The 16,785-nt window shown below is 44.2% G+C and overlaps 1 protein-coding gene across 1 annotated transcript; it reads right to left on the bottom strand.

The window, feature by feature from the left end:
• Positions 1–16,018: 16,018 nt before the first annotated feature.
• On the bottom strand, positions 16,019–16,393 carry LOC144505335 (bolA-like protein 1). The gene has a single exon (XM_078231456.1). The coding sequence runs from the start codon at positions 16,391–16,393 to the stop codon at positions 16,019–16,021; it is 375 nt and encodes a 124-aa protein (XP_078087582.1).
• Positions 16,394–16,785: the final 392 nt, after the last annotated feature.

Below are 16,785 nucleotides of genomic sequence, written 5' to 3'. Positions count from 1 at the left end.
TAGCACCAGACTCTGTGCTAACACATCCTAAGTCTCACAGAGTACCTGTGCTAAGGTGTTCGAGAAAAACTGGTGATGTATTTGAGAAGGGTTATGTTTAAAACAAAAACCAGCTTACAGAGTTTATGATTAGCCAAATTAGGTAGTCGCCTCTACTTTGGAAAAAATGTGCTTCAATCTATTAAAACTAAAATAAGGAGTTTGAAGTCTTGCAGTGTTTTAAGAAGTGAAGATAATCTCAAAAGCGAATCATTTTTAACTTGCTGAGGAATGAAGATTGCATCACATTTGCTACCAGTATTTCTCCGATAATTTTGTTCAACTATTTTCTGAAACATTTTTGGATTTTCCAAGTTAGTATGTTAGTAACTGATGAACTTCAGATACATAGATTCCAATATGTTTCTAGTTCCCTTTGGTTTAAAGGTTATATCCCTAAAACCTGCATCTCTGACATTAAGACTATAAGATATCGGAGCAGAATTAGGCCATTTGGCCCATTGAGTCTGATTTCCAATTCGATCAAGGCTGATAAGTTTCTCAACCCTAGTCTCCCGCCTTTTCCCCATAACCTTTGATCCCCTTACCAGTCAAGAGCCTATCTATCTCTGTCTTAAATAGCCACTTAGAGGATGGGTTGGTCCTCTTGTGAGACATTTCCTAGATGGTCCTTTCCATCTCCACCTGCCCTGCTTAAGCTCCACAAATTGTCTAGTATAAAGCCCTCTAACGTCCCATCAATTTCATGCAAGGTTTCTGTGCCAGCTCTTTAACAATAAGAATGAGTGACATTGAATATTTGGAAGGATTTGTCTCCTCAATTTGTGCAGTTGCGAGGTGTGAACTGCCTAAACAGGGTAGATGAGACAAGGGCTAACTAGCACCAGTCCAATACACCAACAAGTGGTCCCTCATGCATAAATGCCAAAGTATCTCCCCAAACAACCCCCATGATCCTTCATGCCCCACAGGCCATGCTATGGCACGCCTATGCCCATTCACCCACTATGAAGTGCATAGAACCAATGAATCTTATAGTTTCAGTTGAATGTGCACAAATAAACTGTTAAAAAAGTCTTCATTGATCACTTTTCACTTTCTTAAAACAAATTCCTTTTCACCCAATAAAGGTGTCAATCATCCAGACATTTAACTGAAATTGAAAGCACTTGAAACCTTTTATCCTGTGTAAATCAATGTTGTGAAATTGACAGCATAGATCAAAGACAGCCAGAGCTGTCAATCAGACACTGTTTTCATTGGGATCATGTGTTTTCCCTTACAATAAATTACATCATTCCATTTGTGTTCCTAATCACTTGCTGTACCAACATACAATATTTTGTGATCCATGTAGCAGGACATCCAAATCCCTATGTACTGCAGTGGTCTGCAATCTTTCTCCATTTAAGCCACAGAATGCTCTTCTATTCTTCCTACCAAAGTGGACAAGTTCACATTTTCCCGCATTAAAGTCAATCTGCCAAATGTTTGCCCATTCACTGAACCTATATACATATCCTTTTGCAGACTCGATATGTCATTTTTATAACTTACTCTCCTACCTATCTTTGTGTCATCAGTAAACTTAGCAACCAATCATTCAGTCCCTTCATCTGAGTTATTGTAAACTGTTGAGGCCTCAGCACTGATCCCTGTGGCACTCCCCTCATTACAGCTTGCCAACCCAAAAATGAATCATTTATTTCTACTCTCTGATTTCTGTTAGCTAATCAATCCTCTTTGTGCTATGTTACCACCCACACCTTACTTTGTGTTGTAGACTTTGCTGTTTATTTGGGAATTATTATGTATCTACCTGTTGGAGAATTTGCTCATAGAACTTAAAACTATGGACGGGATCTTGCGCAAGCAAGATCGGAAAATCATAAGAACATAAGAACATAAGAAATAGGAGCAGGAGTAGGCCATCTGGCCCTTCGAGCCTGCCCCGCCATTCAACAAGATCATGGCTGATCTGAAGCGAATCAGTTCCACTTACCCGCCTGCTCCCCATATCCCCTAATTCCCTTATCGATCAGAAAACTATCTACCCGTGATTTAAACATATTCAACGAGGAAGCCTCCACCACTTCAATGGGCAGAGAATTCCAGAGATTCACTACCCTCTGAGAGAAGAAGTTCCCCCTCAACTCTGTTCTGAACCGGCCCCCCCTTATTTTGAGGCTGTGCCCTCTAGTTCTGGTTTCCCTTCTAAGTGGAAAGAATCTCTCCACCTCTACCCTATCCAGCCCCTTCATTATCTTATATGTCTCTATAAGATCACCCCTCATCCTTCTAAACTCCAACGAGTACAGACCCAATCTGTTTAATCTCTCCTCATAAGCTACACCCCTCATCTCCGGTATCAACCTGGTGAACCTTCTCTGCACTCCCTCCAAGGCCAATATATCCTTTCGCAAATAAGGGGACCAAAACTGCACACAGTACTCCAGTTGCGGCCTCACCAGTGCCTTGTACAGTTGCAGCAAGACCTCCCTGCTTTTATATTCTATCCCCCTCGCGATAAAGGCCAACATTCCATTCGCCTTCTTGATCACCTGCTGCACCTGCAGACTGAGTTTTTGCAATTCGTGCACAAGGACCCCCAGGTCCCTCTGCACAGTCGCACGATGTAATTTTTCTCCATTTAAATAATATTCCAATTTACTATTATTTCTTCCAAAGTGGATAACCTCACATTTGCTAAGGTTATATTAGCGTCATGCCTGAGGTCAATGGACATTTCCATTGTCCGCCGCTCACACGCTCCGATTCCATGGCAGGTGGGGCGGTAGAATTCTGGTATATATGTTGGTGCATCCTTTACAGCCATTGGCAATGTGATGTTGCCACAGCATTCATAGAATCCCCACAGTGCGGAAAGATGCCATTCGGCCCATTGAGTCTGCACTGACTCTCTGAAGGAGCATCCCACCCAGGTCATCCCCTCCACCCTATCCCCATAACCCCATGCATTTACCATGGCTAATCAACCCAATCTACACATCTTTGGACACTAAGGAGCAATTTAGCATGGCCAAAGCACCTAACCCTTTGCCCTGCACTGAAGTTGCTATAGATGGCGAATGCCTCATGTTGTTCCTCACTAATGTTCAGGCAGACAACTTATTCCCTGAACAACCTGGGCAAAAAGGCACAGTTGCTGAGAGCCGTCCTCCCTCTCCTAGCAGCTTGTCTGCTCTGATCTCCCATATATATGTTGTACCCCAAGAGAAACACCTGCTCATGCACCTATGTCTGGGAGCATCAGGTTTGTGAAGAAACTGTGAAGTCTAAGAGAAGCTTAAAGAAGCTTTTTGTCACTTGTCACACCCCTCCCTGTAAACCTTTGCAACTTGTAACAACAATACAGAGCTACAAACTAAACATTTCTGGAAAAGTAGCAACAACAAGAACAGGTCAACCAGCAATTAACCTGATGTAATTGATCCCTTGACTAGTTGGGGTGGAGGGGTGGAGCATTGAGCACCATAATAGCTTGGTTTGGTTCGTCAATTAGTTGCACACTGGCTGATGCGATGATCTGCCTGCTCTGCAGACATTCAGTGGATGTTCATTGCACATGCTAATGGTCTCACCAAGAGGTTATTCATGGCAGAGGTGTGCCAGTATATCAAGTGTTACTCTTGTCCCTGAATGGCACAATAATACCCAAACAATGGGCACTTCCAATCTCAATCCCATGCCATAGCATTGGTGCATTCTATGTAATAACATTTAGCAAAGTTTAAGAAAACTTTTCCACATGTGGTTGTTTGTGACTGGTCATGATGGCTGTGATACAATTGAGTCTGAGCTTCACATCTGAGCAGTTATTGATCCATCTTGACAGGATGCTATCCGCCATAGAAATGCGCCCCTGAACAACATATCTGTACTGTATCTCAGTAGGAAAGCATGGACGTGCCTGGCTATGCTTCACGCAACATAATGGTGGAAGTTACATTTTTATGAGATATAAAGGATGTTGATAAACTATAACTCAAAAACACAAACTGTTAATATCATTCTTCTAATCTATTGGTTTTATCATTGACAGTACGTTCCTGTCTGATTTCTCTTTACTCCTCAACTTAAAGTTAAAAGTTTATTTATTAGTGTCACAAATAGGCTTACATTAACACTACGATGAAGTTACTGTGAAAATCTCCGAGTCGCCGCACTCCGGCACCTGCTCAGGTACACTGAGGGGGAGTTTAGCATAGCCAATGCATCTAACTAGCACGTCTTTCAGACTGTGGGAGGAAACTGGAGCACCCGGAGGAACCCACACAGACACAGGGAAAACGTGCTGACTCCGCACACAGATAGTCACCCAAGCCGGGAATCTGGGTCCCTGCCGCTGTGAGGCAGTAGCGCTAACCACTGTGCCACCATTTCTAGCACATAATGTGACAATACTGTGTCTCTAAGAAATGCATTTTAATCATGTATCTCTGAAGGAGATGACACAAAAATTGGTGGTGTGGTAAATAGCGAGGAGGAAACCCTTAGATTATGGTATGATATAGACGGGCTGGTCAGACGGGCAGAACAAATGGAATTTGACCATGGAAAGTGTGAGGTGATGCATTTTGGGCGGATGAAAAAGGCAGAGGAATACACAATGAATGGTAGGAATGTATTGATCATATCCCCCACATTCATGTCTAGATCATTAATGTACACTACAAACAGCAAGGGGCCCTGCACCCATCCCTGCAGTACATCACTGGATATAAGCTTCCAGTCACAAAAAAACCTTCGACAATCACCCTCTGCCTCCTGCCACTAAGCCAATTTTGGATACAATTTGCCAATTGCCCTGGATCCCATGGGATCACCCGAGACAATCACCCGAGGCCAGAATTGAACCCAGGCACTGTGAGGCAGCAGTGCCTACCTTTGTACCACCGTGCCCCATCAGCAATTCCTGCGGCGGGCTGGATGAGAAAACTTACCCCTTTAACTCTGTTTCTCTCTCCACAGATGAAGCATTTTCTGTTCTTTTTCTGGATTTACAGCATTTACAGCATTTTCCTTTTAAATGGTTTTACTGATTGGATCAGAGTGACTAATGCCAGCAGAGCTTTGACATGAAAGGTAATTAAAGCATCAAATATGTTTTAGTATAAAAGAGTATAACAAGCACATAACTGTCACAGCAGGGTAACGCATAAAGCACTTATAGGAAGTAATCATTTGTGTCAAACCACATGTCTGAAACCAGCAAATGTTGCAGATGTACATAACCTTCAGTTAGTTGCGTGTTCTATACTAGTAGCTTCAAGAGGATTTGGACTGCCATGCCGCCAAGAATTTTGTCTTCCTGGGGATATAACATTCTAACCTTTTGACATACATACTGCAGAATTGTCTTACTCAATCTACATTTGCAATTGAGTGTCATTTAATTTTGAGATATGCATTTGCTTTTTAAAAGTCCTTTGGGAATGTTCTCCTTTTCTGGGTCCCTAGTGGGCAAACAGGAGGTCTTTAACAATTCTAAATGTCATCCTTACAGACACAGCTGTAATCTAATGGCAGCTGCTAGGTAGGTATGTGACCATGTAAAACATTAATCTTTCACGCAGCAGGTAATTGATACAAGCTGAGTATCTTGCTGTATGAAGTCAGACATGTGGAATAGAGTAACTCTTAGGTTTGCCACCTTACTATGCCAAATGTAACTGGTCATGGGATACGGCAACAGTGTGAAAATGTGGAGCAGATGTGCAATATTACCAAAAAGCTAATTGAGATTAAAAATGAATAGAATTCTCCGATTCTCCGTAACATACCTCAAATGAAAGTCATTGACTGGGATTTCCATTCCACTGTAATTTTCCACACTGAGGGCGGCACAGTGGCACAATGGTTATCACTGCTGCCTCACAGTGCCAGGGACCCGGGTTCGATTCCCGGCTTGGGTCGCTGTCTGTGTGGAGTCTGCGCATTCTCCCCCTGTCTGCGTGGGTTTCCTCCAGGTGCTCCGGTTTCCTCCCACACTCCAAAGATGTGCGAGTTAGGTGGATTGGCCATGATAAATTGTCCATCAGTGTGGGGGATTAGCAGGGTCAATATATGGGGTTACAGGGATATGGCCAGGGTGGGAGCGTTGTCATTGCAGGCTCGATGGACTGAATGGCCTCCTTCCGCACCGTAGGGATTCTATGAAATAAATAGGTCAAAACTGCGAGCCAGAGAGGTCAGAAGTAGAAAATCTACCTGTTCACTTTTATCATAGAAATCATAGAAACCCAACAGTGCAGAAGGAGGCCATTCGGCCCATCGAGTCTGCACCGACCACAATCCCACCCAGGCCCTACCCCCACATATTTACCCACTAATCCCTCTAACCTACGCATCTGGGAACGTTTAAGACTTATCTAGACAGCCATATGAACGGAGTGGGAATGGAGGGATACAAAAGAATGGTCTAGTTTGGACCAGGGAGCGGCGCGGGCTTGGAGGGCCGAAGGGCCTGTTCCTGTGCTGTATTGTTCTTTGTTCTTTGTTTTGTTCTATCTCAGGACTCTAAGGGGCAATTTTTAACCTAGCCAATCAACCTAACCCGCACATCTTTGGACTTAAGTCAATCTTAAATATTAAGTCAAACTAGTTGCAACTTTGGGATCCCATGCACTCTAACCTAAAAGTTGTTAATGGAAAACAATCTGAAATGTAAATATTTATTTAGGAAACATACCATGAACTTAAGGGGCGGGTTTTTCCAGCCGCGCTCATCCCAAAACTGGAAAATCCCACCCGAGGTCAACGGACCTTTACATAGTCTGCCACCCAACCAACACCAACCCCACCCCCCACTTCCCCACCACCCGCTACAATTCCACTGGCAGGCAGGATAGGAAAACTTCCCCCAAGATATCTCATATAATGTGTACCCCCCAACTGTATTTATGATTCCTCAAATGAGTTCTTCATCATGTTATCTTCTGAGTTATATCTCTATTGAAAGCATAAAGTGTTGTTGAAAATGTTGGCAGAGATTAGAAACATTGGTTCTGTGTTTGCATCATGCATTTTTTTTAATATATGGGATGTGGGCATCACTGGCTAGCCAGCATTTATTGCCCACCCCTAATTTCCCTTGAGAAAGTGGTGGTGAGCTGCCTTCTTGAACCTCGTAAGAAGTTTAACAACACCAGGTTAAAGTCCAACAGGTTTATTTGGTAGCAAAAGCCACACAAGCTTTCGGAGCTGCAAGCCCCTTCTTCAGGTGAGTGGGAATTCTGTTCACAAACAGAGCATATAAAGACAGAGACTCAATTTACATGAATAATGGTTGGAATGCGAATACTTACAACTAATCAAGTCTTTAAGAAACAAAACAATGTGAGTGGAGAGAGCATCAAGACAGGCTAAAAAGATGTGTATTGTCTCCAGACAAGACAGCCAGTGAAACTCTGTGGGAGTTACAAATAGTGTGACATGAACCCAATATCCCGGTTGAGGCCGTCCTCGTGTGTGCGGAACTTGGCTATCAGTTTCTGCTCAGCGACTCTGCGCCGTCGTGTGTCGCGAAGGCCGCCTTGGAGAACGTACTGTTTTCTACTGTGGTACCGGGGGAGGCTTGGTTGCTGCTGGTGGTGATGCCGAGTTTCTCAAGTTTCCTGTTCTTGGTGTGCATGTAGATGGCGTTATTCTTGAACCTCTGCAGCCCGTGTGTTATAGGAACACCCACAGTGCTGTTGGAAAAGGAATTCCAGGATTTTGACCCAGTAAAAGTGAAGGGGCAGCGATACAGTTCCAAGTCAGGATGGTGTAAGACTTGAAGGGGAACTTGCAGGTGCTGCCAAAGGAGCCCTGTTGAGTTGTTCCAGTGCATCATATTGATAGTTCACACTGCTGCTGCTGCTGTGTGTCATTGATGGAAGGAATGAATGTTTAAGATGATGGATGGGGTGCCAAATCAAGCGGGCTGCTTTGTCCTTTGTTCTGGTCAAACATAATGCAAAAACAAGATGTAGAAAATCTGAAATCAAAACTGAAGATGTTGCAGATCAGACAGCATAACGAGGCAGAGAAACCAGAGTTAACATTCGTGAAAGGTTAAAGATTTCATAGAATAGAATCACTACAATGCAGAAAGAGGCCTTTCAGCCCATCGAGTCTGCATCGACTGTCTGACAGAGTATCCTTTCCAGGCCCTCTCCCCCCGTCCTATCCCCGTAACCCCACACATATACATTGGATAATTCATTTGAACTACATATCTTGGGACACCAAGGGGCAATTTTGTTTTGCCATGGCCAGACCATTTGCACATCTTTCAACTGTGGGAGGAAGCCGGAGCACCCGGAGGAAACCCAAACAGACACATGGAAAACGTGCAAACTCCGCACAGACAGTGACCCAAGGCTGGAATTGAACCCAGGTCCCGGTGCGGTGAGGCATCAGTGCTAACTACTGTGCCACCCTGTCGCCCTTAAAATATTAATTGTGCTTTTCTCTCCACATATGCTGTTTGACCAGCTCAGTATTTCCAGCTTTTTCTGTTTTTATTTTTGGTCAAGTATGAATTTTGTGCTCAGTCAAAAAATTGCAAAGATGTTGATTTACATATGAAAATAAGCAGTGTGATGGGTGTTAAATGGATAACAGATGGGGTCATGGGGATAGGGTCTGGGTGGGATTGTGGTCAGTACAGACTCGATGGGGCAAATGGCCTCCTTCTGTATTGTAGGGATTCTGTGATTCTATGAACAGATACCTTGTGCATTTCATAGGAAATACACTGAGGGCAATTGACTCACATTGAAAAATCTCTGTAAACTTAAATCTTCATTCTCCAAAGTGACATGTCTGGACTAAGTTGGAAACAAAAAGAGAAAATGCTGGAAAACCTCATCAGGTCTGGCAGCATCTGGAAGGAGAGAAAAGAGCTGACATTTCGAGTCCAGATGACCCTTTGTCAAAGCTCCCTCATTCTATCTTCCCAAGTCTCCTTCTGCACGTCACTCCTCATACTAACTTGCGTTTCATTTTCTGCTCTGGAGAAACCTTGGACAGATTTTCCATTTTTTAAACTAAGTACATTTCCTGCTGGGTGGTATGGCATCAAGTTGTGCCCAAGTTTGCTCTTGGATGCCCATTAATTATGCATTGGCGAGTTTCTTTCCGAATCACATGGCAGGTTGGGAACTGATACATCTACCCTGCCTTCACCTAATGGGCTCAAAGGCCCAGGCATCATATTTAAACACCACCCTCACTCTGTCCAGCCCAGATTTGAGAAGAAGACATTTCCAGATAGCTGCATCAAACAAGGAAGCTGCACCAAAGTTGAAAAATGACTCCCTGAAAACGCTCATTAATGGTGTCCAGCAACACTGGGATATCCTTTACCCCACAAATGGCTCTAAGAAGCCCACCAACCTCACCTCACGTCCTGGAAGGCCATCGCAAAAGCTGCCAGAGTGTCAGGCAACAGAAAGAGAAACGCCATCCAAAGTAGGAAGAGGATGAATGATCACATCCACTCCACCACGGTGAGTCAACCCTCAGCTCACTTCAATCTCACAGTCTCAGAATGGCGGCATGCACTCAAAGATGTTACACTGCTCAGGGAACTCACACAATATTAATGGAGGACACTACACCACTGATTTTCTCTCGGGCACTTTAATATCGCCAGGATTTTACTGGGGAAGGTTCAGCACAGTGGACATGCATGCTTCCCAACCTCACCTCCATCTCTTCTCGTCAAATTCCATCATTTGTCTTCATCCAGGTCAACCTTGTCTGCAACAAAAGGAAGAGTTCCCAAACCGGAGGAAGGAGGGCTAGCATCATGGCGCAAACCAAATTCGAGCAGGTTGCCACCAAGTTGACGGGTGAGGACAGGGACCACTCCTGTGAGGAAGGTGAAATCAGCTTCTCCCAGCAAGCCAGTATGGATGAGGCCTGAATGAGTTCATCACATCCTGACATTCTCAGTGAGTGATTTGCAATGGGTCTTCTGTGTGGGTTTTTGCACAGTGCTCTGGTTTCCTCACACAGTTTTAGGTGAATTGGCTCCATTACGTTGCTCCTTAGTTTGTAGGTGAGTGTAGCTATCTATGCTGTGGTGTAATGCCCCTGGCGACAGACTAGCAAACTGTTCCAGGAATAATTAGCTCCAGAATCAGACAAAAGTCTGAACTATTGAACGTCAGGATGTGGAAAGGTTGAGACGGAGACTATTAAAAGAAATCCATATGTGATTTGAGATATTTAAATTTAAGATTGAAATGTAGAATGACATTTTCATCATTATACTGTCTACTACATGACTGAAATTGTAGCATAGCAACATTTTTTTTTGTCTTGAATTGATTGGCTCAGAAACTAAAACTTTCATCTACACATTTTGTTCAAAATACAGCAAGCAATACAATTTTAAGACAGATTTCCACAAGACTGTACTTCTCCATTATCTGCAAATTTCATTTAAATGATTTACATGCAGGCACATTTTGTAAGTTTTATTTATTGATGCAGCTGATTTCTTAACTTGTAGTGGCAAAAGAACAAATTCATTTGAATGTTCCTGCAAGAGTCTTTCAAGCGTAAAACCAATTCTTGATCTTCGAAAATGGTCGCTTGTTGCATGTGCCTATCAGATGCCTTAACCAGATATTTTTTCTCAAATTTCTTTGTTTTCGGAGTCTTAGTAAATGTAGTCAGCTAGAATAAATAATCTGGTGTAATAGTCAATGCTTGGTTGAGGTGGTTGGATTCAGGGTGGCAAGTCTTGTAAGAACTGGTCAGAAATGTAATGGAATTGATATGGAGGTAATCAACATGATGGCAATCATAAAGTCTTCCATAATTTTTATGTGTAATCGTTCTAATTGAAGACATGGAGCTTCAACTTCCTTGATAGTGTGACTGCATTGGTAATGTGTTACAGCAACAAGCAATTTTGTCCATTTATGCAATCCTCCGGTAATAATATTGCAGTGTATGGTGAGTACATTAATGTTAACACAGCTTCTGAGATCTTGTAAGTTGTCTTGTCATCTCATCAGAACTCTTACATAAATCTCAAGAGAACAACTAACTTAAGACAGTATGCGTGCTTTAGTTACATGGATTGAATCACAAGGAGGTCAGTTAAAGGGAACCATTTTTTGGGGGGTCCAAATGAGGGCTCACTGTGAATTTGACAGCTGTCTGTAATATTCCCAAATAAATAAATAAAAGTCAAAATGAGTAGCCCAGAGACCAAGAGTGACAAATGAAAAGAGAAAAAATGAGCTTGTTAGGGCTGTCTATTTTAAAGTTGCTTCCCTTGGCAGTTCTACATTTGTGAAAAAAGCACACTCGAATTTGCAAAACATAGACGCTGCAGACTTCATGTATTTGAATTAGGGCCCTCTTTGGGGGATAAAGCAGATTACCCAGTTTCTGGATGTGAAGACCAATTTGTAATGACAAGCCAACCAAATGATTCGTACCTAAACCATCAGACCAATACAGAAATCAAAGTGTCACTTTTTTGACAGGAAGATGCCTTTCATATAGAGTTTGCAATCTGCCAGAAAATCCCTGTATAGCGGAGTTCATTTTCCTTCTGCTCAGCCTGAATCTGATTTCTGTAATTTTGTGTAGATTGGCTCCCCTCTATGCCATTGTGAAACGGATTACAGTGTGCAGGCACTGACTGATTGATTCAAAGCTACATAACTATCTGGACATATTTCAGTTTCTATAAATAATGCATATACAACAAAGTCAAGAGTGAGTTACAAAATACTTTCTGTTAGTATATTCATTTTGTAAAACGTGACCTTGAGTATGCGTATTTGTTTCGGGAGAGGAAAGGATGCTTCCTAAACCAGTTGAATGACATGGTCCCTGAGACTGTAATGCATTGCGAGTTAATTACGTCAATTGCTACAGCATGAGGAAACGGGAGGTGGCGGGGAGACATCAGGCCCAGAATCCCAACAGTGAATGTCCCTGGCCACCTGCTCCTCCTTGCTTCTGATGATAGTTCTTTAGGACCCCTTAGCAAACTGCACCCCACCAGACATCAGGGAAAAAAAGTAAAAAAGCTTATTTATTAGTCACAAGTAGGCTTACATTCACACCGCAATGAAGTTACTGTGAAAATCCTCTAGTCGCCACAATCCGGTGCCACAATTGGGTACACTGAGAGAGAATTGTGAGGCAGCAATGCTGACCGCTGTGCCACCATGCTGCCCGAGGGGGAATTGGACGCAGGGTAGGGGGAGAACAAGCATTCTGGGTGGGCAAGGGGGTGTCAAACATAGTGGGAGGGGTCCAAGTGGTGTGGATCTTGAGAGGAGGTTCGGGGGGATGGGGAAGATCTAGCCAGAATGGGTTCGGGGAGGGGGGGGGGCGGGTGGGGGTGACTTTAGCTGGGTCAGAGGTCAGGTTTGATTGGGGATGAGAATCAGGGGTGAAACTCTAAGCAGCTGGGAGGGTCAGGGGATGGGGGAATCCCCTGGATGGGGGCAGGGCTGTGGAGGGAATCACATGCAGGGATCGGTCTGAATGTTTAAACTAGTTTCCTAGTAGTCAGAAGATGTTTTAGTTCTTCTAGCTATATCAGAGTAACTGTTAATGTAACTCTGCCAGGACTATCTGAAATTAGTGATTTAAATCCCATTTTTGGATGGTTCACAGCACAGCACAAGTGCTAAGAATGTGGAGGTTGGCACTGCTGGGCAATTACCATGCAAATACTTACCTGGGAAGTTCCAAGAAGCATTCCCCAGCACATCAAATCCAACACCGGGGAACTCGGAAGCTATAGCCATGGTATCTCTTCTCCTGCCTACCTCCACAACTAATGCGACATCTGTCACTCTGGAACCCTCTGGCTGCTCAGGTCGTCACTTTGCCAATAATTAAATTGCAGCAATATTCTTCAGCTAAACTTCCCTTTAAGTTCACTTTTAAGAAGAGCAGACCAGCTGCACCACATGCTTTCTGAACAGTGCTATTCTGGCCCCTGCTGAGCACAAAGGCTGCTGGCAGTGATATAAAGAAAACAAAAATGGGGGACTTGCCAGAGGTGACAATCATGCAGATGAGGTGGTTGAATCAAATTTGTGTGCTGCCCACCTAAATCTGAATGGGCACGGGATGCCCTTAAATCATTGCCACTTGGCCCCTAAAGATGGGGCATATACATTTTCTAGTCCTCAAAGTGCAAGGCTATTTCTGACAGAAGGCGAAATTAAGGCCGGAATTCTCCGGCCTCGCCTGCAGCTGGGATTCTCCAGTCCCACTGCAGTGAATGGGGGATCAGTCAAGCTCAGGCAATGACCCCCTACACATGTGCCGTTGCCAGAGGTTCCTGTTCCTGTTCACATTGCTTTTTAATCATGTGTGCACTGATAGTATCACTAGCTAGAATTTTACACTCCCCCCTCCCCTCCCAGTGAGTTCTCAGGGAGTGTTGGGGAGAGATGAAGAGTGTGAGGAAGCGTAAAATTGTGTGGATGGGATTCCCTCCAGGAACCCGCCCACCCCAACCTGGTTACGATTTTATGCTGGAGTAGGAAGGGCCTCACTTGGGAAGCCTACCCTTGTTGCAAGTAAGGCCCTAATGTCACCACTTAATGGCCACTTGAGGGCCTTTTCATGCCTGCATCGACAATAATCTCACCCAGGCCCTATCCCACAATCCCATGCATTTATCTTGCTAATACCCCTGACACTAAGGGGCAATTTAGCATGGCCAATCAACCTAACCTGCAGATTTTTGGTCTGTAGGAGGAAACTGGAGCACCCAGAGGAAATCCACACAAACTCGGGGAGAATGTGCAAACTCCACATAGACAGTCACCCGAGGCTGGAATCGAACCCAGGTCACTGGTGCTGTGAGGCAACAGTGCTCATCATTGTGCCGCCTGCATCAGTAATCCTGAAATTGAATAAAATTTAATCCTGGACAGAAAATAGTGTGTATGGCAGAGTGGGGAGGATTGGTGTGAGAACCCATCAGATATCCACTTCTGACTGGGGATACCCTCCCCTTAGGTCTCAGTGATGTCCAGACCTCCCTCCTTTCCAAATTAATGACCTGAGACCCCAATCACCCCCCTCCCCCCGTGACCCATCAGGCCTTCCCTATCCACTCCGTCCCTTGACCCCTGCCACTTACCTTTCCTCTGGCTCCTGGCATTTATTTCCAGGCAGCGAGATGCAGTGCCTCTTCTGGCCAATGCAGTGTTGTTCCTGGAATGATTGGAGAGTTTGTGGCCAATTGTGGCCTTCCAATTGAAAGCGAAGCCCTGCCTTCTGCCAATCAACATTCATTGGAGTGTGAAATGACATAACATCTATTGAAGTCCAGGGGAATGTGTCCCTTGCCCACTCTTTGGCAAAGCCCCCACCAATCTGAAAATTCTGGCCACTATTGCTTTCGTCAGAAAATCTGGGCCAATATCTTATTCAGCATGATTGATATTAATCCCAACAGATCAAGTCAAGCCACATTTTGATTTTGCAGAAATTAATTATTCAATATAGAAACATGCAATGGATAATTATATTAATAAAGTCCAGGAAAGATCTTAAAAGGACAGAAGATACTGGGACAAGATATTCCAGGAGGTTCTTTCCACAAGTATAAGGATAGAAATACGATAAATCATAGAAACCCTACAGTACAGAAAGAGGCCATTCGGCCCATCAAGTCTGCACCAACCACAATCCCACCCAGGCCCTACCCCCATATCCCTACATATTTACCCACTAATCCCTCTAACCTACGCATCTCAGGACACTAAGGGCAATTTTTAGCATGGCCAATCAACCTAACCCACACATCTTTGGACTGTAGGAGGAAACCGGAGCACCCAGAGGAAACCCACGCAGACACGAGGAGAATATGCAAACTCCACACAGACAGTGACCCAAGCCGGGAATCGAACGCAGGTCCGTGGAGCTGTGAAGCAGCAGTGCTAACCACTGTGCTATCGTGCCGCCCCATAAATAAAAATCATTTTTATTTTGTACAATCATCGACATAGTACTAATTTATCTTCCAAATGCACTGGCGTTCAAATACTTAAAGATCTTGTTTTCTCCTTATTTTGCCCTGTTGAATTGTTTCCAAAAATGTTCTAGTTCATTGCCTTGGGTCCTACACTTCTTTCGAAAGATTTCAATCTCGCTATTCATTCAGTCATGCAATTATTCTTCTTTATACTATACCTGGAGACACCACAGGGCCTTGGCAGCAGCACCCGCTTCCTGCTGTTTTTTTTTTGTAACTGTCAAAATTAAACTATAGCATTGCATATGTCCTATCTGCTCCTGCCAACCCTTTGCTGGCTTGTTATCTTATCCCTGATTTTCAACCGATCCACAATGGTTTCTCTACTGAAGGAGATTTAAACTAATTATACACAAAATAGGGGCGGTACGGTAGCACAGTGGTTAGCACTGCTGCTTCACAGCTCCAGGGACCTGGGTTCGAATCCCGGCTCGGGTTGCTGTCTGTGTGGAGTTTTCACATTCTCCCTGTGTCTGCGTGGGTTTCCTCCGGGTGCTCCGGTTCCTTCCCACAGTCCAAAGATGTGCGGGCTAGGTTGATTAGCCATTCTAAATTGCCCCTTAGTGTCCCGGGATGCATAGGTTAGAGGGGTTAGTGGGTAAATATGTAGGGATATGTGGATAGGACCTGGGTGGGATTGTGGTCGGTGCAGACTCGATGGGCCGAATGGCCTCTTTCTGCACTGTAGGATTCTATGATTCTAAAATAAAATTATTTGAATATGTGTGCTTGTATGTCGACTTCTGATAATTTTTTTGTGACTTGTTTAGGTTTAAATGTACTGGAAAGGAAAGCATTAGAAGGACATTTCGTGCAGGATGATAAAGATATCAGGATTTATTTTCTTCATCAAAGTGCAATTTTTTAAAAGCAGCACCTGACAAAAGGAGGTTTGAAATATGACAGGAATGCCCATTGGCCTTATCCAACCTGTAAGTTGTTTTCCAGGGGTCAGTGTAACCATCTCAGCATCCCTCAGTCTTTTGTAACTGTTCCCTCTTTACCCACCATGTGCTGGTCATGTTTGGGCCCTCCCTGACAGGCTGGGTTCCTGTCAATATGCGGCTTGACTCCCCACTGAGGGGTCTTGGCCTGGATGGAGAGTGCATGCACCCTGGTCTCCAGCTCCTGCTTCAGTGCCTCATTGACCATCTGATGCTGCTGGAGCAGGGGTACCCACGCAAAACTGTTACTGACCACCACCATTTTGAAGTGGGTCTCCGAGCCTGTGGGCACTGCATGCATGTGACACTCATTAATGACCTGCAGGTGTGTGGGTGTCAGGCACTGCTCCAGCTTGATGTGGATGGCACTCTCCACTGGCCTCTCCATGGCATGGGCTGATATCATCACAACTCTCAAGCTGAGGACTGACACCAAACGAAGCAGCTTCACCCAGAAACCTCATCCAACCTGCCTTCACTACCTTCTGTGGAATGATCCACTTCTGAGCGGTTAGTCCAAGCACACTGAAATATTCCTGCTAGTTAGTGCCTCTGAATTGCTTCTGATCTAAACCTAAGACTGAGCTTGGATGAAGAAAAATTCATGAAATTTTCCTGCTCAAAGTAGAAAAATAATATCAAATCCCCAGGGTAGGGGAGTCCAAAACTAGAGGGCATAGGTTTAAGGTGAGAGGGGAAAGATTTAAAAGGGACCTGAGGGACACTTTTTCACACAGAGGGTGGTGCGTATATGGAAAGAGGTGCCAGAGGAGGCGGGTACAATTACAACATTTAAAA

The sequence above is a fragment of the Mustelus asterias genome, chromosome 16 (assembly GCF_964213995.1).
Source record: "Mustelus asterias chromosome 16, sMusAst1.hap1.1, whole genome shotgun sequence".
Taxonomy (NCBI): domain Eukaryota; kingdom Metazoa; phylum Chordata; class Chondrichthyes; order Carcharhiniformes; family Triakidae; genus Mustelus; species Mustelus asterias.
This window is presented reverse-complemented; position numbering and strand designations above follow the sequence as displayed.

Excerpts from the sequence above, each read along its gene's own strand:
- LOC144505335 (XM_078231456.1), bottom strand. The coding sequence starts at position 16,393 with ATGATATCAGCCCATGCCATGGAGAGGCCAGTGGAGAGTGCCATCCAC.